General features: G+C 50.2%; 1 protein-coding gene across 1 annotated transcript; it reads left to right on the top strand.

Annotated features, from left to right (window-relative positions):
* The first annotated feature begins 3,635 nt into the window (after nt 1-3,635).
* On the top strand, nt 3,636-4,838 carry LOC149350315 (uncharacterized). The gene is made up of 2 exons (XM_089575520.1): nt 3,636-4,036; nt 4,142-4,838. The coding sequence occupies exons 1-2, from the start codon at nt 3,636-3,638 to the stop codon at nt 4,836-4,838; spliced, it is 1,098 nt and encodes a 365-aa protein (XP_089431646.1).
* Nucleotides 4,839-27,031: the final 22,193 nt, after the last annotated feature.

The following is a 27,031-nucleotide window of genomic DNA, read 5'->3' as shown; positions in this document are numbered from 1 at the left end:
CAGTATTTATGCCCCTTACATATCCTCCGCAGGATTAATGTAAAAGACGTGTCGTCGGGGCAGCTGTCCTAGCCTGTAGGTGAAGCTATCATAAATGGTTTATAAAGCGTCTTGATACTAATGTCTTGGTGTTGATGACTGGTGCCCGATGAGCTAGCCTCGTCGCCTTGAAATGTCAAGCCGAAGTACGTTTGGGTCACTTCGTGCAAACGTGTGAAAGATGAATTACGAAGCAAAGTGGCCGACTCCAATGCAGACATCCACCCGGGCGAGGCGCGAAGCGGAGGCCACAGGACTCCTGGACTTTTAGGAGCCCTCCCGGGGTACAGGAGCTACTCATTGTTTTCCCCACTAAAAAAAGTTTATCCCTGCTCCTTCGCTCAGCGGAAGATGCAACCTTCTCTCTGCTTCCCTGCGACGCAGTGCTGGTCTTTTATGCGCCAGACATCCTCAGCTCGTTCATTTCACTTCGCGCTCGAGGCGGCGTTGCATATATTCTCGCGCGCGGTAACTGCGCTTACACACGGTTGCGGAAAACGAGCACTAGTCGCCCGCGGCTTTCCGCACCCGTAACTGCCGTTACCTCACGTAAACATGCGTCGCCAATTGACTGAACGCGACGCACGAGTCGCGTCTTCGCGAGGGCGCGTTAAGCGGCGGCGGCAGCGCGCAACCTCGTTCATCACTCCGAGCACGCGAGTCATTGACATCGACACAGTCGGCTGGCGCCACGGTATTCGTCGACGACAGACAGGCGCGCACTCGGCCTCCTTCGCCGCCCGTTTTAAACACTCTTCTACTTTCGCTCTGAAGTCTCGCCGCGCCATACGCGGCCTAGCTCGAGGACGCGAGGAAAAAAGAAGGAAGAATAAAAAAAAAAAGAAGCGTCGCTCAAGATTTCGGGGTCGCGAATAGGTCAATCGCGCGACTGACTTCGATCTCTTCCGCCGCGCGATTTTTTGCCCTGAAAAAAAATTCGGGGCTGGGCCCGGCCCAGCCCCCGCTCGCAGTCTACATAAGGCGCCGCGGCGGGCCCATTTGAGAGCGTCGCTTGTGTGCGCTTGGTGGTGCAGGATGCCGATCAAGGTGGGTGACTCTGCGCGGCGAATGCGCTCGGGCCTGGGAATAGGTCGTGCTCGTCGGTCTCTCCCTGCGCGAACGCCCTCACGCTCCTACCCGACTAGCCGAGTTTCGATCTGTTTATTTCGCCTCAGCGTTATTCAGAACGACCGCGTTCGCCTATTTGTACTGGATCAGTAATCGATCGACTTAGCACGCTTGTGATTGTCAAAACCTTAGTTGCCTACATAAGTTTAGTTCTCAGAGTAGTTTGGCAGAAGGATAACTAAAAAAATATGTTTATAGAGAAACCGGTTTATCGTATCCTCAGCGCAGCGAAAAGTTAGGTCTTAGCATCGTAGTGAGGCTCGTGGGCCCGGTCTCTGGCTTCGGCCGGGTGCCTACTAGCTTCAGCACGATGCGTGGCTTTCTGCGGACATTCTTTCCTTTTACCGTTCTCTTGGAAGCAAGAAAAGGCAAGAAACGAAGTCATGGGTTAATAACTGTTGTACGCGCGTTTTACGAGAAACGTCTTCTCGCGTAGCCCGTTAACAAGGTCGGTTGGGTTCCTGAAACAATTAGAAGTGAAGATAGCGGGGACATGTACACTGCTCGGGCTGAGGAAGCGGAATGATGAGACAGATCGATGCATGTTGCACGAGGTACACTCTTGAGCTTTCTTGAGCCGAAGAGGCTTCGCGCTTCGTTCTTACTTTCACTGAGCATGCTAGCAACGCTGTCCTCACACGGATGTAGCAGGCGCAGAGTGGATTAGCCGCAAATCGGCTCCGATAAACCTGTCTGTACAAGACCGCGCATAGCTCTGACCGCACATAGGGAAGCGAGTGTGACGAGGGATTTTAATTATTCGGGTGGTAGCAAAACGTGGCGTGCTGTAATATGCTCAGTAGATGCGATGCAAAAGACGGCTCCCCAGGAAAGCCCAGGGAAACCTTACTCTCGGCCCTCGCGCTACGTCATCGTTTCGTCATGCACACTTCATTTTTGTGACAGCACAGTAGACGATGAGTGCATTAGTCGATACTCAGGAACTGGTGTCAGGCCTCGCCAGTTCCTTTGCGTTCTCGGTTGGGGTGCACCCTGCTTGCGTGGTTCTCGTGCTTTTTTTTTTTTTTTTTTAGAGCAGGAGAATGATGCTTCTTTGTAGTTCCAAACTATGCCACGAATGCCAGCTACTTCGCAAGTACAATCAGGCAGAGCTATTGCTAGAGAGGACATAGTAGTAGCTCTAAGTAACACGGACGAAGGGAGAGAAGACAACACAAACGCGTCTCTCCTTTCGTCCCTGATATTTAGCGCTACTGATATGTCCTCTCTATATCTAAGCACCAACTAGCCCAGTTTTCTGCCTTAAGAGCTATTACTGTCACCACTTTACTCTGAGAAAGTGCGAAAATTTTATTACTTTTAGTACTTTTTTTCTCTTAAGAGATACAGTCACTGAATGTACACAAGCTTCGTGCCACGGCAACTTCAAGTGATAGTTAGCGCGCATTGATAGAAAAATCGGTGTAATTGTTTTACGGCTTCGGTTAAAGACGCGGAAATTTATCTCGAAGTTTCACGACCAGCCGCTTTAAACAGTTATGCATGATGAAGACGATCAAAAGCGCAAATTTTCTTTTATCGGCACCGCAGAAAAGCTAAAAGTTGTGCTGCAACAGTGGGATTAAGATCGACGAGTTAGTGATTTATTAACTGATATTTTTTTTTTAAGTTTGAGAGCCGCACTGTAGGATATGAGACAATGCAGTGGAAGACTTCGACTACTTTCGGTTATTCGACCACCAACACAAAGGGAAGCCTTAATAAACCTCAGAGGTTTAATTCACGAAGCATTTTCCCTCATTAGGTTCTTCCGTGTTTGGCTGGTGCCTTGGCTGCTGCCTGGATAAGCCGATCGCCTCTAGACAGGGCAGGGGCACCAGCCGATCGCGAGCTGGTATCGCATCAAGCGAGCTTCTCGAATTGCGCCCTAATAAATATTTATGCCTGACCAGTCGACTGCATCCATTAAACATCACTCAGACGTATGTGGACAGATTATAGGCTAACTCAGAAAAAAAAATGAAGAAAGATTCGCCATAAGATCTGAGTTTAGATTTCCCTCAAAGCTGTCTCAAGCGCGGCGTAATGTGACCTCGACGCGCCATAGATACGAGTTAGTTTGTCTGGTTCTCACGGAAGAATATACGTAATTCACCATGGGGCTTTGGCGAAGCGCTCTGGCAGGAAAGGGCAGCTCGACCGTGGAGCGGCGGCACCTCGGGACGTCTCACTCATCGGCGGGATTGATTTAAAACTGCAATTCTAAAAAAATTGAAATAATTAGGAGCAGCCCATACTTTTCTGTCAGTCGCAGTTCTGTCATGGACAAGTATGCGAGCTTTCAAGGGAGCCGATCCTAAATGTTTTGTATAGGACAGCTCGGCTTCTGTCGGCATGTGACGACACAGCCTTGCGCCCCTATACGCCAACTCGAGATTAGACTCCGTGTCGACGCCTGCCTCTGGCCACTGCTTGACCTCGCGCGACCGCCGACTGCTGCTCACGCAATGTCTCTTCGTTCGCAGGGCGCGTTTGCAAACCTGGTGGTGGCTCTGCTAGTGGCCGGGGCTACCTGCCACAAGCTGCACTACCTGAAGCACCTGCAGCCGACCGTGAACGCAGTGCCGGCCATCTATCACACCACGATAGCGCACAGGCCTTTGGTACTGCCCGCGCCTCTGGTGGGCCCGAGGCCGCTGGTGCAGCCCCTGTTTGTGCAACCGCGGCCTCTGCCGCCGCCGCCGCCGCCGCCCATCCACTCGACGGTGGTGATACAAACAGCGCCCAGGCCGGCGCCACCACCGACTCAGGTGCTGGTGCAGCCGCTGGTGCAGCCGCTGCTGCAGCCGCGACTGGTGGCGCCGCCTCCTGTGCTGGTCCCTACCAGGCTGGCGCCTCCTCCCGTGTTCGCGCACCACCATCATCCCGTAGTCACGCACCATCAACCCGTAGTCACGCACCACCATCCTGTAGTCACGCACCACCATCCTGTAGTCACGCACCACCATCCCGAAGTAACGCACCACCACCATCACCCCTTAGTCGTGTCCGGCGTGGTGGCTGCGGCACCTCCGCGGTCGGTGCTGGTGCACGCGCCCGCCCCCGCGGCCCTCCCTGCGCCGCCCCCACCGCCTCCGCCGCCGCCGGCCGTGCAGCCGCTGTTCGTGGTGCAGGAGCCGAGGCCAGCGCTAGCCGCCGTGCCTCTGCAGCCCAGGCTGGTGCACCACGCCGTGGTGCCGACCAAGCTGGACGAAGCACCGCCCAGGGTGGTACACGTGGTGCATCAGCACACCAAGCTGGTGCAGGAGGCCCCGCCGCCACCGCCGCCGGCCGTACTGCCCGCCCCAGTGCCCACCGCGCTGGTGCAGCCGCTCGCCACGGTTACGCCCTTCCACGAGCCGCCCCGGCAGGTGCAGGTCATTAGGGAGGTCATCCGGCCCACGTACGTCATCGAGCGCCTGTCCAAGAAGCAGCGCAAGTTCCGCAAGATCAAGATGCTCAAGAACTGCAGCCTGCTCAAGAAGCTCAAGAGCCAGCTGGCCTCGAGCGCGGAGAGCTACCAGGTCTACGATCCGCACGGCCATTACGACGACGACGCGCACGTCGACTCGTACAGTCACGTGCACGTGCCTTACCCTGGCGGCAGTGCGGCCGTCGAAGTGTACCGGTCGATCCACGGACACGGATTCGCCAAAAGAAACGGCAGATGAGCAGTGGTGTTGAACTTATGGATGTAATATTTGCAGGAACGGGTGCGTGTGCGTGAGTGTGTATCCGCGCGAGTGTTGCCCTAAAAACTGCGGTTTTCCTCATGGCAGTACTCATTAGAGATTCCTGTTTACAGCGCTCAAAAACGCCAAAGAGACAAGGATTAATGTTTATATGACTGTTGAGAGCTAAAATATGTGGAGAAGGGGGATCCGGAAAGATGACTTTGAGAAAGCAATCAACGACTGATTAGCTGTTTGCTTCTTGTTTGCATGCCTCTGGCAAGAAAAAGAATACAAGGGCATTAGTGTGTTTGTACCTGAAAAAAAAAAGCATCCGGTGAATAAACGTTGTTTTAGAATGTAAGGAGAACGATATGAAAAGCATCATGCGCTGCAGCATGTATTCAGACCGAACTATAGAAGAAACGCAAATTCAATCCTGCTATAGACAGACTTCCGAATCCCAATATGGAGCAGCAGGAGGCCATTCTGCACAGCGAGGACACCGAACAGCAACGAGGACTGCTTCGCAGGGCCCACGCTGCGGCACAGGCCAATGAACAGCCGGAATAGGCGGACCATCCAAGGCTCCGGTAATTGCCATTAATTAAATAAAGTTTTCAATCAATTCCGTAAGTAGTACACTTTGCCCGCGCGCACTGCTGCATAAAGGAGAAAGCACCGCTAACGAGAAGTAAAATGCGGTTGGGAATGCAGCTCGTTAGGGCTGATATTCCCGCTGACACGTGGATATATCATTAGAAACGAAAGTAACTGCTCTCAAATAAATGAAATTCCAGAAAATATGCCGTTTAATAAAGCAGGAATTTATTGCTGCCGAGCTCATGGTAGAAAGCTGCACTTCCGTGCGCAACTTGATACAGGATGTCGTACCACTGTCCGTTCACTAAGTTCCCTTGTGATATGTCTGGCTGCTTGGTACTATAAGAAAGTATAGGCAGTGCTGCGGCAGCTAACTGAGAGAGTGGTTTATTCCTGTTATTCTGCGTCCTACTTTATTGGACAATATTTAACAAAATATTTTGCTGCTTTTTTGCCCTCCCCACCACCCGCCAACACACACACACACGCGAAATAAAACTACCGCGCATTCTCCCGCAATTAAGCACATGGATATTTAAAGACTTATGGTGGGGGATGTCTGACCTAGAGGGGTTAGTAAATATGCGGTCGGATAGTAGAAAATTCGTGGTATGTGTGTGGGTGTGTGAGGAACAGGGGACGCAATCATTAAAATTCCTCTGCTAGTAATTTTATTCTATGAGGGAAGTCTAAAACAAGCCGAGGAAAAAATGATTAGAGGCAATGACAGCGTGCATAAACTTGCGTTAGACAGCCCTGAGCTTGTCTTGATACTGACCGAGTCCAGTGTTTTGTCATTAGTTGGCGCCTTCTGAGGGGAAGCAGCTACTACAGGCCTTTGCGCGCAATTGCAGCTAACCTTTTTTCACAACACGTTTGGCGAGCGCCAGCCGACTCGGGGACTCGTGAGCGTGCGCCAAATTTAATCGTATAATACGTTTGAATTCTATCCAAACCGCACCGCAGCGGAAAGAGCTGCGCTGGCGCGCCGAATGAAAAGAGAGCAATAAAAAGTGATGTGAGGAGGAGGAGGAGAAAGTCAGAGTAACAGGATACGAGCTGGGGATGCGAAAATAGCCTGCCATTTTGACGCTTGAAATATAAACCGAGCTAAACCGCAGACGCCGGCGAAAGCAGAAAGAGTTCCGGCTCTCGGTTGGTTCCTTGTTATTTCGTTTCCGGGGCCAACGCCGGCGAGAGCCCGGCGCCCGCTCACGAAGCACGCGTGACTTCGTGCGGCGGCGTCCTGCCACACTACAGCCTCTGCCGCGGCCACCAGGGAGCTTTACTCTCGCGTGACACCTGCCGCCATCCAGCGGCGGCGCAGGCAAGCGCCAGCCTCACCATCACCAGCCACTGGCGCCGGGAGGCGGGATATCTCTCGGGCAGCTCTGCGTAACAAACGACCTAGTTTTCGCGGTTAAAAAAAGCAGAGAAGCTCGTTGGGGAATCAGCATCGGCGTCGTTTCGGATGACCCAAGGCTGCTCGGAGTGAAAGAAGTCCTCGTTCCAGGTGAGCTGCCTCGAAACGGACCTTCTCGGCTGCGCTAGACAGCGTTGGTCGCGGGAGGAAAAAAAAAGATAACGGTGAACAACGCCCGCGCCGCCGCCGCGGCTGCCAGTCGTGCTGCACTGGACGCGGCGGTGCGATGCGGAGAAGACGTCTTGCGTCCCGCGGCGCGGGATGCCTCCTCTTGACCGGAGCTCGGGAACGCATCGGTCAAGCCAGGGGGCCTTCCGGGCCGCCGATCGTGGGATCCCAGCGTGGGGGCTCTTTCCCCAGTGGGAGCAGCCGCGTGCGCACTTCGCCGTGCGGAGCCGGAGTTGGCGCGCGACGATCAGGCCGGCACTCGCTAGCTCAGACCTGCTTTGCAAGCGCGGTTTATTTTCGCCTCGCAGTAATGTGCGCGTAACTATTTTGCGCTCGTACGCACGCCGCCGTGGCTCGACGCGGACAACGCCGTGGCTCTATGTGCCACGCCACTGCTCTCTTGGCGACGCACGTTCGCGTGTCTCCGCCACTTTTGGCGCCCTAACCGCCGTGGCCACCAGCGCCCCTGCCTTTCGCTATCGATCCCAGACCGGAGTCCAGTTCAGTCACGGGGCGCATGTCTTGGCGCTGGCGTGGTCCCTAATTGCGCCACCCTCGTGTTACTGGGGGGGCGGGGCAAGTGCCGGCGACGCAACAGGGATGCGGGACACTGGTGAATACCATTCGAATATGCCACCCCGTCGGTATTTTTGGGTCATCTTTTAAAAACGTAGTCATTTTCTTTTCTCTGCAGTAATACCGCGAGCGGCGTGCTTATGACAAAAACTTCTTTTGAGCGCTTTGAATGCCGTAACTTCGCTACCTCCCTGTGGACAGCGAAATATAGGCGGGTGTGAAGGCAAAGCGACACGCATACTGAGAAGGGCGCCATTAGAAAGCAAAATTACGCATTTGTTGGCCCGAAAACTTTATTCTTAGGCAAGCAGCAGCCAAAAATTTAACAGTACATGTTCTTTAGGGTGGTTTCTTTCAGTCGACTGTCGACACTCGGCAGTGGCAGTAACGCCTCTCGACGACTGAGAAAAATCACTGAGATGCTCGAAGAAGCCACGAGTGGGGCTGCTCGTTCAGAACCATAGGATTTAGGCTCAGGCTTCCGAGACGGGAACGTGGGAGGGCAGGAAAAACTTCCACGCCCCCGATGCACTCCGAGCAATCGCGTTGTTTTATTTAGAACTCGAAGGCGGCTTCAGTTTGATTAACGGTTGCCACGCCGAACTCTTCGGGCACTGGAACACAGCCGTTCGCATGTTCGAGCCGGAGGTCGCGTGTATTGGGCTGATAACAGACGACAACGAGCCGCTGAGATGTGAATGGAAGCATTCCGCACATCCGATAAACGCCCCAGCAGCGAGAATGAGGCAGCTTGGCGATCCCTACAATTTTCTAGAGGCTTCCGATAACAAAGCCTCCCTTCCCTCACTTCGTTCTTGTTCGCCCCTCAAGATATATACCGCATCCTATGAGGCGCGATTCAAGCGCTCGCAGCTCTTCGTAACACAGATCGACCACCCCCGCAAAGGCAGCTTATCGTGATGACAACGCTCAGGGTGCGAAATTTATGCCCAAAACAAATTTCGAAAGCCAATTCAAAAGTTTTTAGAAGAAAAAAGCTGCGCTTTAGTGAAGGCGCCAAGAGTGTATCTTGAACGCGAATATTTTTCAGACATTAACCAACTAGCCCGCAGAAGTCTTACTTCAGAAGAGTTTTTAGCTTACTCTATTCGACAGTATCTGATTCCAAGACTCCGACTCTATGACTGACTGCTGTTATAGTAAGGTTCTCCAATTATGGAGACAAGAAGCGATGTTCTCTCCTTAAAACGCTCGGAGGTTTCCGAAGGAAAAATTAAATCAACTGTCACGCGTGAGAACGTGTCGTTTGTATTGTGGCTTCGGCCTCGTACGTTTCCGCTGCACGCCGCTGGTAGCGCAAAAGCTTGTGCCAATTAAGTAACGAGAGACTAGGCGCATGCTGTAGGAGAGAACGCGCCATCTCAGGAAGCCCTGATGCGATAAGAGTTCGTAAGTTGCAGCCTTTTCGCACGATATGCATTGGCTGCATTCGGAGTTCTGCCGACATACTGCTCCAACAAAGCAGTTTTGTCCGTGCACGTTTGCAGAAAACCGCAACCTAATCGCGAGTATTATTTTGCCGCAGTTCGCTGTCTCTCCATCGCGAGGGCAACTACGCATTGAATTTATGCGGTGTCCCTCACAAGCTTAGTCAATGGCATATTAATGTTTGCTTGTTCCCGTGAAATCGTCATTTCATTGCAGGAAGACTTGTGTGTAGCGAAGGCGACTTATTTTTTGTTTCAAAATTCGGGAATTTCCCAGCCCCTGAGAAATTCGCTCCGAGAATATATTTCCCACGATGCTGACGTCCCAAAGTAACGAGAGCCTTGTAGACGTAGACAGCTACATCTCAGATCTATTAATCTAATTCGCGGAAAAAAAAAATCCCACGCTAGCGACGAAAGCATGCTAGCTTATTAAGAGTGATATCCGAGGAAGGTGCAGAAGCTTTGCGTTTGTTATAAGAAGTCGTGCGAGAGCAGTCACTAAACGCTTTTTTTCAGGTGCGTGGCCGTGCTACCGGCCAGCTACGCGCAAGTCGAGTACTGTGTCCTACCAAAACTAGAGGCTGGCCAGTTTACGGTGGATAGTTTGACACGAGCCTGAAGCTTTTCACAGGGCTGAGCCTGGAAAGTTACCGACTATACTGTAAGCCACTATACACATGTGAGGACATATAAACTCAGAATTATGCAGCTGTACTACATTTCTCAGAGAAAGAATCTATTACAATATACGCAGGTGTTCACTGATCTAGTGCAAGGCATGCGCGAATTCCTCACTCTGTTTGAATACAGAAATTGCGAAAGATATTGCCGTAAAGATGCCCGTGAGAAAAAAAGAAATGACATGCGCATGGTTGTATGTGCCATTAAGCCTGAGGACATCATCATCATCATCATGCCGTGCTCCTTTCACTCGTCCGCGCCCTTACATCTCTTTATAAGTTTGTGAGAAGCAAACCCTATCCTGTTTGATTGAGTAGTTTGCCATAATATGTTAGTTTGCTGCAAACTATATCAGAAAAATGTTTTAAAGAAGCAAATATAAAATGTAACACAGCCGTTATCCACGTCAAGCAGGCGCTGCTCGGAATGAACAATCGCAGCAGCAGTCATGAAAATTTATTACGCGCCCACTGTATAGTTTCTGTTGGATGATTTAATTTTAAACAGCTTCGCTGCGCACAAGAGGGTCGAGAGATGAGTGGTTCGTTTGGATACCTATGCGAGACGAGGCCAACAGTCGCTGGAGTGAAGGAAAGCAGAGAGGAATGTTTCTTTTTTTTCTTTGGGGCAGTATTATGATTAGAGCTTGAAATTATTTGCGTAGTCGTTCTGGGTAGGAGATTATCTTAGAAAGAGTGCAGAAGACAATTCTTTTTTAGTCTGTGCACAATTATCTCCCATCTGAAACGACTGTAGAACAAATTTCCCGCACTAATCAACCCCTACTGCAGAAAAAAGGTAACGTTACCACATCTGCTTCCCTTGGTTTTAACGAGTGTTGACTACTTAATTTCGTATGCAAGGCCGTTTAAGTGCAGCGCCGAGAGATGCCGAGACACAGCCCAAGTCAGACCGAAGAGAGGAACGTTCGATGCTGTCTCGCCCCTCGGCCACGCACACGAGGCGCACATGCACTCTGCCAGGAGAGCCGCAGGACCGGTGTGGGCGTGCGAGGCGGATGCGGCCGCGAAGCCGCGCAAACATTGTCTGGGAAAAAAACTGCCTATCTGTCGCTGCTTGACAGCCGAGATGGTGACGACACGCCGGCGAGGAATCTCGAGGATTCACGCTTGGTCGGCGCTCGCGCGAGGCGTGCTGACGCGCGTACGTGCGGGCACCGCCGCCGCGCTGTGCAAATCATTAAGAGCGCCACCGCGCTGCACTTTGAGCCGGCCACTTTAGTCGTCGCTGTCTCGTGCCGCTGCCTGCCTGCGTAGCTAGCGCAGTCAGTCATGCGCACGCCCAAGGAAGAAGCCGAACACGCGCTCCGCCCCTTGAACTGAAGAGCCATATGGCTTTCCTCGATGGTGCCAAACAAGGGCATAGAGCCACCTCTGCATAGATTGCATTAGACTTATGTCAGCTCACAGCACCCGAGAGCAAAAGTAAGATAATCCGATCCCATTTTGAATTACGTTACACCAAAAGTGCCATTGATGCATTTGTGTTTAGGTCTGGGACCCTTTCTGAACAGCACCTTGACTAACGGATAACTGCACCAGGTTTGTGATCACGGGGAAGAAATGCTGTTTTAAACAGAACAGCTACGACTGGACTGACAAAACAGTTCGCCAGTGTCGGTATGGTTCGCGCGCTGGTCGCTCACGGTAGCCTTGCACACACCAGCAGTGCCGACGCCCGATCGCGCCAAACTTTGAAATCTGGAAAATGTGCCAACTAGCCCCAAACCAAAGTTTTATAGCCTTTATAGCCCAAAGTTTTATAGTACAACAGCGTCCAACTCACTTAGAAGACCGATGGTGACTAGCGTTTTGCATGTGCAGTTTTCTCTATTCTCTGCTGACAGCTACGTTTTATTGCGACATGTTACAAGTCGGCCTGTGACGTTCTGTGCACTTGTGTTCAACGGTACATGCTTTCTGTGCTGCCCAAGTCACCCTGAAAGCCGCACATCATCTCGTTAGGCTGACTCTCCTATCTGAACCGGGGTGGCAAAAGTAACATTCTGTCATGTTTGTAATATGACCATGTATTCAACGTAGTGGCTATTACAGTTAAATACGTTGTGGGGATAGTTGATCCAATGCATTTTCAGAGTTCTTTTAGCGCGAAAAAATAACTCTGAGAAGGTAGTGGCTACACCTGCCACCGGGTAGTCACATGTCGAAGTCGCAACGAGTGTTTTATTTTTCGCTTTAAGATTGGGAAGCCCCCAAGCGAAAGCAGTATAGCAGGTTGCTTTAGGTTGTCGAGTGCCTGATATCAGCAAAGTACTAACACGTAAAAAGCTTGTTCACAAAACAAAACAACGCAGGAGTAAAGATGACAGCCTACGTTAAGGCACAATATAACAATGAGAAAAAGGGACGACAAAGGGGGAAAAAAATGGTTTGATACATCATTCGTGTTTCAAACTATATGCGTCACTACAGGGCAAGCGTAAAGCAAGAAACAAAAAAAAACTATCCAGTACAAAGTTTTCACGAACATGCCGCTGACTAAAAAGTAAATGAACACGCAGTGTTTCGGATTTGTTTACTACGAGGGGAACGTGATACGAAATTCCAGCGGGTTTTCTAGTTTTCGCATTTTTTATTTTTCCCGAGAAGCAACGCGCATGGTCCGTCGCTTTGAGCAACTGCCTGGTTTCGAGCCTTTACTGGAATCGGATCCGCATGCCACAACCTCCTTTCCCAAAAGGTAACGGATGCGGCTCTGGGCGCGCGAAGTATGCGCGCTGTCCTTCCAGCCGCTCTTCTCAGCACAAGGGGCCCGACGGGGATCCGTCCTTCAGGCCTCGATTCGACATTGAAAACGGTTTTCCAGAGCCACCAACGTAATTCACCGTGGTAGCAAGTGCACGTAGTAAAAATTTCGGCCCTCAAACAGCGTGTCAATGGCACCAGGGGGTCTATGCATCATCTTTACAAAGGCCATATGCATGATTTCGACTAATGCAGTGAGAAGTGAGATACAAAAACATGGAGACCCACGGCGAATTTATCGCTTTCCATCGTATATTTTGCTTGTGTTGCGTTCATCAGCGTTTGCTCAAACAGCTTTCGTGCCAGCAGTATATTGTTGCACACTGGCGACTAGGAACATTCCCCTATTGCGCATTATTTTCTCATCTATACCGCTTACCGTCAGTGGTGAATAGTTGGCACAAACTCCGGGAGTTGGCATCGCCGTTATCTTTTGAACCATGGGATAACGCATTGAATTCCATAGTAGAAGCCTGTTGCGGTACGGTTGTTCATGTTTCACATGAGCAACACCACACTTGCTGCTGAGCAAAAATAAAATAAATAAATAAAAGTGTACATGGTACAGTCCGTCTTGATCACTTTGTCTTATCGCTGCATGTGCAGCCCTATATACCGGGGTTTTCTGCGAACACTTTAAAAAATTTTCAAGAATAGGCTTTTTGGGGTAAAACTATGGCTTTTGCGGCATAGTATTACCCATGTTGGCGGAAACCAGAAAACCGCCGAATTGTCTTATGTAGTAAGCTAGTCAACTGATTTTAATAATTAACTTTTTAACTAATAGAGTTAGGCGACTGGTTGCAATTAGGGATTTGTAGCCGGTCGTTAGTAATAGCTATATCAGTTTTTAGATCTTCGAATACGCGATTGCCGTCGTCCCTGTAGCTCGACAAAATCTGGCTGCGTCGGGCGAAAATACGTGCGCTTTCGAAAGCATGCAGGCAAAGCAACCGCTTCAGTGCGCGGTAAGTAGTCGAAAAAGCAAAATTTTGTCCAGCCAGAACGCCGCGGGTAATCACGTTTTCGAAATTCTAGAAACTGATACAACTATTACTAACCACTGACTACAAATCTCTAATTGCAACTAGGCGCCTAACTCAAATAGTTAAAAAGTTCATTATCCAAAATTAGTTACCCAGCTTACTACTTAAGACTATTCACCGGTTTTCTAGCGTCCGCCAACACTGGTCATACTATGCCGCAAAAACCATATCTTTACCCCAAAAAGCCTATATTTGAAATTTTTTGAGTGTGTATATATATAACCGTGTGCAACCAGTATATATATATTATTATTATTATGTAACTTGTAAGTAGCCCAAAGTGGAATATCAAATAAACTGTTATGAGTTTCACCCTCATCGCACCCGCATCAGCAGCCATTTCCAGACTGACCTGGACAGCATAACCGGAGGTGGGACATTCCCTAAAGTTCCCAACTCACCGGACCACATGTCGCTATGGTTCAGGCCCACCTGGACGACACTGCCTTCCTGGGTAGTGCCTGGGGATTTTGTGGTTAGCACACCATTCACGCCGTTTACCCTGGACAATTTTGGTTATCCATATAGCACTGCAAGGGTAAGTAGTATCGCGATGGAAAGAAACGCGAACAGAGCGGAGCCTAGGCGCTCCGCTGTTCGCATTTCTTTTTATTCACGCTTCTACATAGCTGGCAAGAAATATTTTAGTTATCCTAAAATTTATTTATTTATTTGATTGATTTATTTATTTCAGAATACTGCAGGCCACTGCTTGGCCCAAGCAGGAGTGAACTTATATTGTTACATAACCAAAAGAATAAACTTCTACAATATTAGCAGCGCACGGATGCAAAACATACATATAAGCAGTATTAGCAGGTAAATAGACGATTTAACGCATCAGAAAAATTTTGCGAGGAAAAAACAGATGCCGGTAACGAATTCCAATCGTGCACTGTTCTAGGGAAAAAACTGTATTTAAAACTGTTAGTTTTGGCGAAAAGGGGAGTAAGTGAGTGCTCATGAAAATGCATGACGGACGACTCTAGCATCTTTTAGTTAAAAAATCGCGATGAAAAACAAAAAATGCAAACAGTTGAGCGCCTATGCTCCGATCTGTTCGCGTTTCTTTCCATCTCCCCTGTACGTGCGCAGAGCTGCACACGTACAGCGTGCCGAGTCCCTCTGAGCGGGTTGCGTGTAATCGCACGCCTGCTCTTGCCTAACGGAGTCGCAACTCGGAATTCCCCAGATAAGCGCTCGCAGCGCGACCTTCGCGATAAGCGCTTCCTCGACGATCGAGCCAGCAGTGATGTTCTTATCAGGCGCTGTGCACCGAAAGTAGTACTTCGATGCATGCTAAAGAACTCTTCGCTATGTTCAAAATGAATCCCGACCCACTTAGGTTGTGGCGGTCTTCGTAGCCCGTGCTTTTTTTTTTTTTTGGCCTCAGGTGGTATTAGTAAGCATAACTAATGGTGTGCCGTTAAGCTGCACCCTGAGGTCAGTGCTGTACTTCGCAGCTACCTGGTGGATACAGCCTGTACCCACGCGAACTCGCGAGCCGCCAGCGCATCGCCTCATGCGTCTGGGGAGATGCGCGCCCTTCATGAGCTGATGTTCGTCACTGGGGTGCGACACCTACATTATAGTACTGTCATTTCATTGCATCGCTCACGTTGTAGTTAGAGCGAGCGGCTTCTGTCTAATTGCATTGGTAATCGTTCTTCACTTGATTCCGTATCGCTCTGCAAATCTGAAACCATTCCAGAGGACACACCAAACGTACAAGTGACTTGTCAGAGAAAAATGCAGCATTGCTGCGGAATTTCGGACTGCTCGTGTAAAGATAACCCGTGGCGCTGGTATGTGTAGCGACCCGTAGTTGGCTGATAGCGAATGCTAGAAATGCAATGCCCGCCAGGTTCATTGCGGGCAAACAATAGGCACCACCGCAGTTGCGAGAGCAGACCGTATAGAGTGTGCATTGCAGCAACACAAAGCGCTAACATAACGGGGTTGCAATTTATCCAAGGAGAGGGCATGTGTCTGTCTCGTCGTCTTCCGTCCCGTCCGTCAGCGCTGTTTAGTCGTACCACTAGCCCTTTCTGCGTTTTAAGACAGCTGGTACTCTTGAATGCAGATGAGCATTTCATTCAACTTTTTTTTTTTTTCATTTTACAACTTCCGGCACTCTTGGTACAAGATAAACGAACGTAAATGCGCATGTTATGCGAGCACGTCTAAGACGCGAGCGTTCGAAACAATGGTTTTTAGGTATACGTCGGCCTCATCGTTAGGATATTCGCCATTCGCGCGTCCGTACTGCACAGCGGGCTGTCCTCTCAGCAATGAAGATTATTTGCTAATAAATTGAGTATAAACGTCATAATTCTAGGTTGAAAGACATTTATTCAACGCTGCTATGCGATACACTGGGTCGTGTGTGTCGGTACCGCGGTGGTGCGTGAAGCAATCTATTCGCGGCAACTTGTGGGCGTTGTTCGAGATTATAAGACTGGACGGTTGCCATTAAACGAACACAATGGAGTAGTTTTCTTTAGTCGGCTATCATGTGAATGGACGTTTTCGTATTTGCATGCATGGAGTGAGCATGGGGGTAGATGCGAGTCGAGAGGACCAGCTTGCTGAACGGGACACCGTTCCGGCAGCTATTTTAACAATGAAAAACAGCGATCGTCTTGACACGTTCCGCACAATCCGTTCCCTCCTAGCTCAGAAGGCTACCATGGAAGGTTGCATTGAGGTATTCTCCTTAACAACTGCATATTAGCTGAGCGTAACTTTTTCTCTGAGGTAGTTTTCCTCTTCAAGGTTGAGATGTATACAGCGTGCGTTAATTGAAACAGGTTGCGCATAGCTCTGTCCTTATTGCCTTAAGTTTTGTCTGTCACTGGTGCCGAAAGTTGAACTCTCAGTAAAAGGCTGTGCTTTATTGGACGGCTCTAAACAGTGGTGTAGCCTTCGTATTTATCTGCACAGCATGAGCAGTGCACTGCGGAGTGCGGTACGGTCATTTACGAGCTACCTATGGCTCGAAAAAAATATCCTATCATGCATGAACTTTAGTATGGATCACGGTTTATTCTTCAGGCTAATCCCCGCTTCTCTCTCGCTTTGATGCCCAGAAAAGCTGTATATCGAACCTGGGAGGCAACAGCAAACGACTCCAAAACACTTTGAAGCGCATTGTACGAGCGCGGCAATTGTCTCTTTCCGACCTTCTAATTGATGACTCGTGTCCCTTTCCCGTTTCCGTTTTTAGCGGCGCTGGTCTTCGCAGCCTGTTATTCTTTAACGACCTAACCCTCGTCAAACCTGTTCTGACGGCAGAGTTAGCTCATTGACATTACCGCACTCTCGCGCTTCGTCTCGCGGCAATAAGCGCCACAGGGCGGATGGAAGTAATTCCGAATGAAAGGGAACATGTGCTGCTAGCGAAACTGTGAGCTTCCGACCAGATTTTCCCGGGAGGGGCGCGAAGCGTACGTGGTGAGCCGACGAACGTGGGTGGAGCCGAGACCTGCGTGGAATGGCTGAGTGGTCGAGTCGCGACTTTGCAGCTCGCCCTGTTCGGTGAACCTCGATCAAAATTCCAATCAACAGAACATGGCCTTAGTTGGGAAAAGAAAACGGTGCAGAACATAAAGAAGGTTGCATCCTAAGCGCCGATCCAGGCAGAAGGAAATCTGTACAGGATATCTGCATACAATAAGCGATCTTTCTCCCGTATGCCATGCCGTTCGCGACACATGCAGTAGCGTTAGTTACATCCCCGCGAGCACTGTCCTCCGTTTCAAGCAGCGGTGCTACAGTAGCGGCGGCGGGCTCAAGCCGGGCGGGACCTTCGGCGCGTCTGTCACACGCCGCGGGACACTATATCCGGCGCGCCTCGGATCTGGGTCGCCGGACACGCCGATGAACGGGTGACAAGGGCGCACCGCAGAGGCGCAGCCGTCCGTGGCTCGCCGCCGCCGGTGCTGCCGCTGCGTCGACCCCGCCAGCGGCGCACGTTTGTTTACGGTGACGAGACTCGGGCGCGCACAGGCCTGGGCGCGGCGGCCAAACATGGGCTGCTCTCTCGCGCACTCCGCTTCTACGGGGCCGTTACAAACGGACCGAGCACACTCGATCGAACGCCGCGCACTAACGTTCTTCGGAGGGGATCCATGCGAATGCTCGTCTGTCGACTGAAAGCCGTCACAATAACTCAGCACACGACGCAACTACTTCGGTTTCCCTTAATCGTAAACCGTTCGTTAGCTGGTAACCTCTCCAAGCGATCGATTGCGGAGCTTAACGGCATTCACGAAACTCTCGCTCGGCCACCACAAGCAGAGCTCGTGCGATAAACGGTGGGAATCGGTCACATAAGCCATAGTAATGAAGCAGCGTTGGAGAGGGATGTATCAGTGATTTGGAAATGTGCCAACGGCAGCCTGACAGGAAGTGGGTTACGAAACATTTCATTGAGTGTCGAGTGTTACGTCATTGTGCGGTAATATGTAGGCAGCGGATAGGAAAGTCATAGGAGGCACGAACGTAGTTCGCGCATTCAACGTCGATGCCGATGACGCAACGAAAGCATCATTCGTGGCCTTGCGTGCGCACGACCCCGCCCCCCCCCCCCCCCCCTCCGAAAAAAAAGGGGAGGGGGGGGGGAGAAGGTGTTGATGCATCATTCTAAAATATAAAAATGTCGTGCCGGAAGAGTATAAAATCCCTGGTAGGAGGCTGGTTACTCCTCTCCGAGTGCCCAATTACATCTACAGTTCTGCGTGCACAAAACTCTTCAGTGATACAATGCGTTTTTATTTCAGAGATGATAAACGAAAGGATCAAGGCTGCCAAGGCGCTAGCGTTTAATACCTTGTTTCCCTAAACCATGAATTTGCTATAGCAGTCAACAAAAATTGTTCTGCGACACAGAACGTTTTTTGTTATCAGTAGCGTTGATAAAACTGAGAACTCTTCTTTCAAAACAAGTGTAACCAGCACGTGTCTGCTAGAGATAACTTCCCCACCCCCGGGGCCTTCCTCCTCGGAGCGAAGGCCCTATTTAATCCCTGCCAATGATGAACGCTTTGCCCAGACGAAGACAAGTCCCCTTGTCGAAACGTTGGCTCAAGCAACCTGAGGTTTTCCCCTCCCTTGTTCATTTTGTGATCGCCAAGGACCATCTACCACACCCTCTCTCTACCATGGACTTCGTCACCAGTAGTGAGTTCGAAGAGGGTGCTGTGTTGTTAAATGAAAAGTCCACCTTGCGTTTTATTATGTACTGCAGTGAAAGTCGCATATGAGACGTCCTTCAAGGCACGTGCGTCGGCAGTCCTAGGGTGAGGGGAAAGGGGGGGGGGAGAGGGCTGAAGCTTGGAGGGATGGGAATCACAGCTTCGGAGCGCCCGGCCTGACCCGACATGATGGAAGCTGGGAAGGGAGGCCCAGGCTGTGTAGCCTTGATTCTAGCGTAGATGGCGTTCGCAGATGTCACTCGAAGCCGCGAAAAGCTATACAGTGCGCATATGCTTCATAGCTTAAGCTAAGTTAGCGCACCACCCGGTAAAACGTAAACGTTGCGCTATTTTTTCTCGGGAAGCGATGGTCTTGCAAGGACCCCATCGATGTCCAGACAACAGCCCAGAGAGATGCCGACATCCTCAGACAACAGCACACTGCACGGTGGCCAAAGCAGCCCTGCTTATTTCGCTAGCTTGGGAATTGGGCTGATGTCCGCCGTCCAACGTGATGGGATTTACTGATGTTGCAGAGAGCGTGGTGCAAGTTACGACAGCGGCTGCCTCCGTCTGAGTGCGACTTTTGACCGTGCGTAGCTTGCATCAGCTGTTGCATGCCGGCTGAAAAAAAAAAAAAGTGTGGAAATAACTTTTTCTCAGATTTCGCTCAGCTGGGGAGCCGAAACACACAGCTTCCTACTCTCGGTTAAGTCACTTTTATGCTGGCTCTTTTCTATAGCAGTCAGCGATTGCTCTCCAAGCACTAGTGACGAGCATACCTCTTTTTTTTTTCTTCCGAACAGTTTTCTCGCAGAAACACGGTACAGTTAATGGATTTTTAAGTTAGATGCGGAAGTAACAACAAATGTCGGTCCTCAGCGCCAAGTGTCCGCCTTCAGTGTTCCCCGTCCGCGCACAACCACGATGGCGAACCTCGCCCCCGCGATGGGGCCCCGAGTGACCCGGACGTGGCGGCTATTTTTGCCCGGACGGACATAATTTGGCGTCTCCGTTTCTTTAAAGGCGATTTCCACCAAGTCCAAACCGCACGGCACCGCGTGGGCAGACCCCTTCCAGGTGCGACCGTGTCCAACGAGTTTGTCCTTACCCAACGCCCCGGCCGCGCTCCGGGCTCCGTGCGCGACGCTTTGACCGCGATACGACCGTTCGCCGCCAATGGGCCATGTCGTGACTGGGGGCGCGTGGACCGCGCAAGGAAGCGTTCGTTGCGATAAGGAGCGGTCGGCGACTCCCTCGGGAAGCGTACGACTGCCCCGAGAGCCTCGACGAGGGGGGGGGGGGGGGGTCGCTAAACTGACTCGTCACTGCGCACTTGGCGCTGTTTTGCGGTTACAAGCAGTGTGTCGGGCGAGATTATGCTCGTTCAGTTTGATAAAGGCGGTTAACACTTTATCAGTGTCACTCATCAAGTGTTGCGCCCTGTCTGTGTGTGGTTTTTGCGTCCAGTGTTGTTGGTTCCCAGGAGTAGCGCACTAATGAAGTTAAATATGAATCAACTAGTCCCATATTTGCAGCTTTACTCACTTCATAGTAATGTAGTTTCCATGTCAGTTTCTGGCCCTCTTTGGCCTTAGATTGCCTTGCGCCAATAAATACCGCCGATCATCGTCGCCATTAAAAGTTTCCAGAAAAGCATTACAAGGCTCGGATATGAAACAGCAGGTTCAGGAAGTACTGGCGGCCTCGGGGCATTCGTGTTGCTTTTGCGCGCCCTTGACTACCTAGCATCATCATCATTGCCATAATTACGACCAGCATTACTATAATCATCCAAATTACGCCCACTGCAGGAGAAAGTTGTACGCTGCAGTGCTGTCAGGCAATCGCCTACTTGCTGCTGTTTTCAGGTCCAACACCGCAATGAAGAGTGCAAAAACCGTGCCTTAACGTTTTTGCGTGCCTCTTTTCATCCTCTTTTCAATTTTTTTTTTTCAGTGGTAAACAAATTCTACCATTGCGATTCACTTGAGGCATATGTAACAATAAGTCCAGCAAGGGAAGATGTCGGATTTGATGACGCCTCACACTTTTCTCTATTCACGGCTGTTCTGTCTCCCCAGCGGCAGCAAGGGAGGAGTAGGTGGTTTCCCAAAAATGGGAAATTAGGGCTCAAAGACGGGGATAGGGTGATGGTGCCCACATGCTCGCATAAGCCAGCGGCTTTCGGCTTTCGTTATTTTTGCTTTCAGTACATGCTGCTGAGTGTTGATACATTTTTCTAGTCTTTCGTTACTTAGTAAAAACAAGAAGAGAAAAGAACAAATTAGTCATGAACGGTTGCGCAGTCAGCCGTATTACTGCATGTGGAGAGTTGGAGAATGGCGAAACCCGCAAAAGCAAACAAGTACGATATTAGTTGTAAGCACGCCAGTATCGAGTCAAAGCAAGGTGAAAGCGCCGGTTTCGTAAATAGTTAAAAGGGCTCCATATTCGGGGAAGTCTAGCTTTTATACTTTCCTGCAGACGCATAAACCTTTCAGTCGAAGGAACGCCCTAAGACCTCGCGTCGAACTACTCTGGCAGACGGTGGCGCAGTCGTTTTTTTGTTTCCTTTTTGCCCGTTTCTCCGCGACACAAAAGTTCTCCGGGGGAGGACCACCGCTTTGCTATCCGGTATCACTCTAACCTCTATTTCGGAACTCTCAAAACGACTCTTGTGAGGTTTAGTGAAGATTACGTTTACGCTGAGTTCAGAGTTTGGATGACAGATATTTGGATGCACGGTGAGAGGAACACCATTCTATTTATTGAAATAAATTACCGTCAGTGTGGAGACATTTCGAACTGTGTATCGAAGGAGTAAAAAAAAAAATGACGGACTATTTAGCGTGGTTAGGCCAGACGCAAATTAGGTGCCCTAGAATTTCGGTTTTCAATCTCTCATTAACCATTCTCTACATTAATCGATCCTTGGGAGTCCTCATACCACTCCTGGTGCAGTGGTGCAGCGTGACGGCAGGTGCTGCGACTGAAAACGATTGTGAGACCTAGGTTTCTCTTCCCGAGCAACCTCTAGCGACTAATCATTAACCGAACTGTCGCCTGCCATGGTGGGCAGTTTGCTCATAATTCGGTGGGCAGGCTGCGATGACGTCATGAGGTCACGTGACATAGGTGGTCCACCTTCCACCCAGCTCTTCAAGGTCACACAGAGACCGGACAAACATCGGCGAAATCGGCGAGTGGGGGCGCTACCGCTAGCGCATTAGATTCCTCAGAGAAGACACCTAGGTGGCAGGTGAGCCAGATGAGTCACCTGACCTTGTGACGTCATCACAACCTGCCCACACAGAGGGACCGCACAGACAACGGCTAAGCCGCTGAATGGAGGCTCTAGTGCTAGCGCACTAAAAAATGACAAGATGTAGTCGACGCGAGAATTAGTTTGCACACTACGAACCACACAAAACAGTGTACAAGTAGCGCCAAAATGTAAGCTCAAAACCGTTTCAGGATGAAAGCGCACTGACGCGTGGCCTTGTAATATCCAAGACGCGTGCAGTGCGAGTGTGTGCGAGCGTTTCAGTGCGACGCTTTAGAGCAAGCGAAAACATACTCAGCCTTCGACTTTTCAATAACCCCGGACGCCATCGCCGATCACAAAACCGCGTGCCGTTCAATGGTAGTGCAGATCTTGCTGTCGGGCAGTAGTGCGCCATAATTTATTTTTCAGAAAGAGCTGAAATGTGCTCCGACTTAGAAGAGGGTGAAATTATGAGTAGGCAAGCGTGCCCTGCATGCGTAAAATCGAGCACGATTTTGAAGGAGGGGGGGGGGGGGGGGGGGAGAGACAGGATGATGCATTGTTCAGCTCTGTCAGCCGCTCTTTCCTCTCTTTCGCTATGCTCCTGATGTTGTGTTGCGTAGATGCCATAGAAGAGCAAGCGCAAGAGAAGCTGGCCGCAAGACAAAAAAAGAAAAAAAGCACGAGGAGTCGTGTTTTTGTCTTTGTGTCCTTGTGTCCTTGTGGTTCTCTCCTGTGTGGTCCCAGCGCTCTGGAGGTCCAAAGAGTGAGATGGAAATCCTTGATACTGTGCGCAACTTTTCAGATAGAACTTAGCGGAAAAGAGTACTCCATAACTGCGCATTCGGCGTTCCTCAAGACTCGCTATGCGCTGATATGGTATACGTTCAGCTGATGCCTGACCTGCCTCCGAGTTATTCAAGCTTTCGTTACAACAGTAACAAATCAGTGAATGTGTCGATGCACTAATAATGGTGCTCTCACTCTCCGCGAGACCTTCTCGAACAAAAAAGAAATACGGAGGGCGCTTAAGACTGCTTACGTGCTTGGAATGTGAAATCATTGTCTCACTGTGAGCTCTGTTGCGAGATTCATTAAAGATTCCTTCCTCTCTAATGACACATTTACTCATCAGCATACAGTCGTAAGAAAACGCATATACTAGGTTCACCTTTACTAGCCAAGAAGTAACGTGATTTTGTGGCCTATCAATGTCCTTCTTAAGTGTTCGCTGTATTATGTCCCAGAAGAACATAGCATCATTACACAGAATAAAACAATGGTCGTGGCGTATTGCACAGGCGGAAATTCACCCTCCATGGCGCAAACATCTACTTAGCATGAAGCCATGCCTTGACAGACAGCTTCGATGTGTGCAGTTTAATGAAGAACGTTCTTGCAGCAGGTGAAATGCATATTCGCTTAACACGTTTTAAAACAGGTGTGAAGAGACTCCAGAAAATGTGAAAAGACTCCAGATACAACGGTATCTCAATAAGTACCTGTGTCATCTGCCTTCTGGAGAGGCTATACAAGTAGTCCAAAGAAAAGCGCACAGTGAGGAAATTGAAGGTGTCAGCAACTTCCTAAAGGAATCTCCACAAAGACCCCTCACGAGCCTGTCCAGTCGGTGTGAATAGGAAAGGTAAATGAGCACTGAGACGCATAATAAGCGCAGCTACTAAAAAGGGGTGGTTTGGCGATTTGGAAAAGAAAAAGACGCACCCTACAGTATCTATTTTTTGTATGTTCAGGAAAAATGTGTTATTCCATGTGATATATTTATGCTGGTGGGACTATTTAGTCTCTGGAAGAGCCGTATGATGGAATACCACGCCGAATCACCGCGGTCATCGAAATCTTTGTTCCGCGAGCAGTGCGCTTGGGTGCGGGGTGTGCCTCCCAGAATTTTGATGTTTGGGAAGTTGGGGACGTATGATAGTACGGAGAGCTCGTATTGCGCAGCCTGGTGTTTTGTTCAATAAGCATACTCAGATTTTTCTTTTCGGCAACATTCCCATGCAATAAAGAAAAAAATGGCTGAGTCTTAACTTGGTTAAGCCTGGAGAATGCGACGCATTTGTTAGTTATATGGGGTTTTATGGCGCATAAGCAACTAAGGCTATCATGCGCCAAACACAATATGCGAAGCATCATCTTACGCGACACGATGATGCTTCGCATTATCGTGTCGCGTAAGTTGTGCGCCTCCAAATTACGCGACACGATAATGCGAAGCATCATCGTGTCGCGTAATTTGGAGGCGCACAACCACAGCGACGGCGCGAGGTGGGCCCCCGTTTCTCCACTGTCGTGACGTCATCGTGTCACGTGGTGTGACGTCGTGTATCACGTGATTTGGAGGCGCACAACCACAGCGACGGCGCGAGGTGGGCCCCCGTTTCTCCACTGCCGTGACGTCATCGTGTCACGTGGTGTGGCATCATCGTGTCACGTGATTTGGAGGCGCACAACCACAGCGACGGCGCGAGGTGGGCCCCCGTTTCTCCACTGTCGTGACGTCATCGTGTCACGTGGTGTGACGTCATGTATCACGTGATTTGGAGGCGCACAACCACAGCGACGGCGCGAGGTGGGCTCCCGTTTCTCTACTGTCGTGACGTCATCGTGTCACGTGGTGTGACGTCATGTATCACGTGATTTGGAGGCGCATAACCACGGTGAAGGGCTGAAGTGGTAGCTAAAGTAGTATGCTTCGCATAAAAAAGTGGTTTTGTGGCCTATGGGTTGCGTGCTAGCCTCGCAATCTGAAGGCCCTTGGTTCAATTTCCCGCATCTTCGGAAGATGTTTCATTTTTTCTTCTTTCCTGTAGACGTCACTATCTTATCGTCTACTGCTGACGTCATGCGAGGGCATGGTGACGTCACTTAGGAATTTCGTGCCATGGACGTCGGCGGACGGCAGATTTTGTGCTAATAGGATATATAAGGCTCGCCCTAATGATATCGTTCGTCTTGATGCAAGCAACATATTAGACACCCTTGTTGTACATACCAGTGGCAGATGCAAGGTGGCATGAGGGGGGGGGGGGGGGTGACTGCCGCGTAAAAAAAAAGCTAATTTTCCCCCGTTTCCACACTTAGACACAGGTACACCGTGCCCGTGTAACAAAAGCACCAGTGGACATCCCGCCCGTTTACCAGCACCAAAGTCCCCCTTGTTCCTAAAGGGCGGATCCACCCGTTACGTGTTACGTGCTGCGCACTGTGCCTACAAATCAACGCCGTTTCTGCTCTTTCGTTTAGTCGGACAGGCGAAAGCTGTTGTCGCCAAGCCGCATTGTTCAGAGCACGCGCCGTTTAAACGCGCATGCTTTCGATCGAGGCGCTCAGGCGGCGGCCGCCGCATAGTAAACACGCGCGCAGAGGCGGCGACCGGTTTCCCGTGGCGTGTACGCACACAGTCGTGATCCGAGCGACGCCTCGAGAGCGTCGCGGCTCGTGACGTCTCGCCGCGGTGGCCTCGGAGCCGGTCGTCGTGATTCACGAATCGCAGGGCGCGACCCACCAGGTGTCCGCCGTCTTCCTCTCCTCCCTCTGTGTTCTCCTCCTTTATTTTTGAACGTGATACGTCTGGCGGAAGTTTGGTTAGCGCATTACCGTCTCGTTGGTCACTGTCATTACTGTCGGGCTCTGAATTGGTCGGAAATGAACGCGAACAAGTGAGACGTGAAATTATGAGGGAACGCAGCACGTGAAGAACAGGAAGAAAGTATGGGAAATATCTCTCAGGCCTGCTGGCTTTTGTCGCTCTTCCCGCGAGCAAACGAATATGCAAGAATATAAATGATGGCACCTTGGAGCTTCAGTCCTGAGCATCCTGTCCGCCGCAGAAAGCAAAACTGAGTGTTTTCACTATCATCAGACCAACCACTCCAGCCTGTACGCGGAACTATTCTTCTTGGTCACAACAATCTTTGGGGTCATCTGAGAGAAAAGTGCGTAGACCCTCGAGAGCCTACTGCCAGTTGTACAATGCGTCTACTTGATATATATATATATATATATATATATATATATATATATATATATATATATATATATATATATATATATATATATATATATATATATATATATTTGTTTTGTAACGTCAAGATCCGTCAGATTTGAAGCCCGAGGTGTCAGCATCCTGGAGGTTTGCGCCCCTTCTACATTGATGACCATGTTTACGCTGTCACCGACCACATCTGGCTCGTTGCTGCTAGGATTCACTCCTATGAAGAGTCGTAGTTCGTCGCGGGCCACGGCACGGTAGACTAGGAAAACGCCTGGTCTTTTGTAGGGCATCCCGTTCTGTCAGTTTCGTTAAAGCAGGCTCTGTTGCAACATAAGTGTGTCATGCGGAAAAGCCTACTAAAACAGAACACTGCAAGTGGCGGTGTTCACTTCAGCCGTTTGACGTGTCTTCCGAAAGCGCCGAAAGGAACGAGGTATAGCGACCGCAACATGGCTGTTAATGGCGGTCAAACGGTTTAGAAATGCGAAGCAAATAGTGAAGTTTGGAAATTAAATAAAAAAAAACAGTGAAGTTCGAAGGGAGCAGCCTTTTCAAGTTGGAAGCTAAATTGGTTGATAGTGGCAATCCTGGAGCTTTACTACATCCTTCCTCGGAGCAAGAAAGGAAGGCTCCGGAAGGGAGGGGCCTCAAGTCACAGCTCAGCGCTCAGATAACGCCGGTACGTTTGCTGCGTACGCCACAAAAGGCCTTGTAGTAACGGTAGCTAAGCTATGTGGAGCTTTTCTCCCGCTCGTTTCTCTTGACTAATTTCGTCCCCCGTGTCACGCAAGTCGTGCTCCGATGCTGGGCGTGATAGCACATTTGTGTGGAACTGAGACGACGAGACGAGCGTGACAGAGGCGTAATTACGGCGGCCCTGGCCTCGTCCGCCAATCGAAATTTGCCCGGCTAACCGGTGCAACCAAACGCTCTCGCCTGCGCCAGCTCTCCTTGAATCGGCCCCTTCCGAAAGAC

Source organism: Amblyomma mixtum, chromosome 3 (genome assembly GCF_055824585.1).
Source record: "Amblyomma mixtum isolate Tamu chromosome 3, ASM5582458v1, whole genome shotgun sequence".
In the NCBI taxonomy this organism is placed as follows: Eukaryota; Metazoa; Arthropoda; class Arachnida; order Ixodida; family Ixodidae; genus Amblyomma; species Amblyomma mixtum.
The sequence above is the reverse complement of the archived record's forward strand: the minus strand, read 5'-3'. Positions and strand labels throughout refer to the sequence as shown.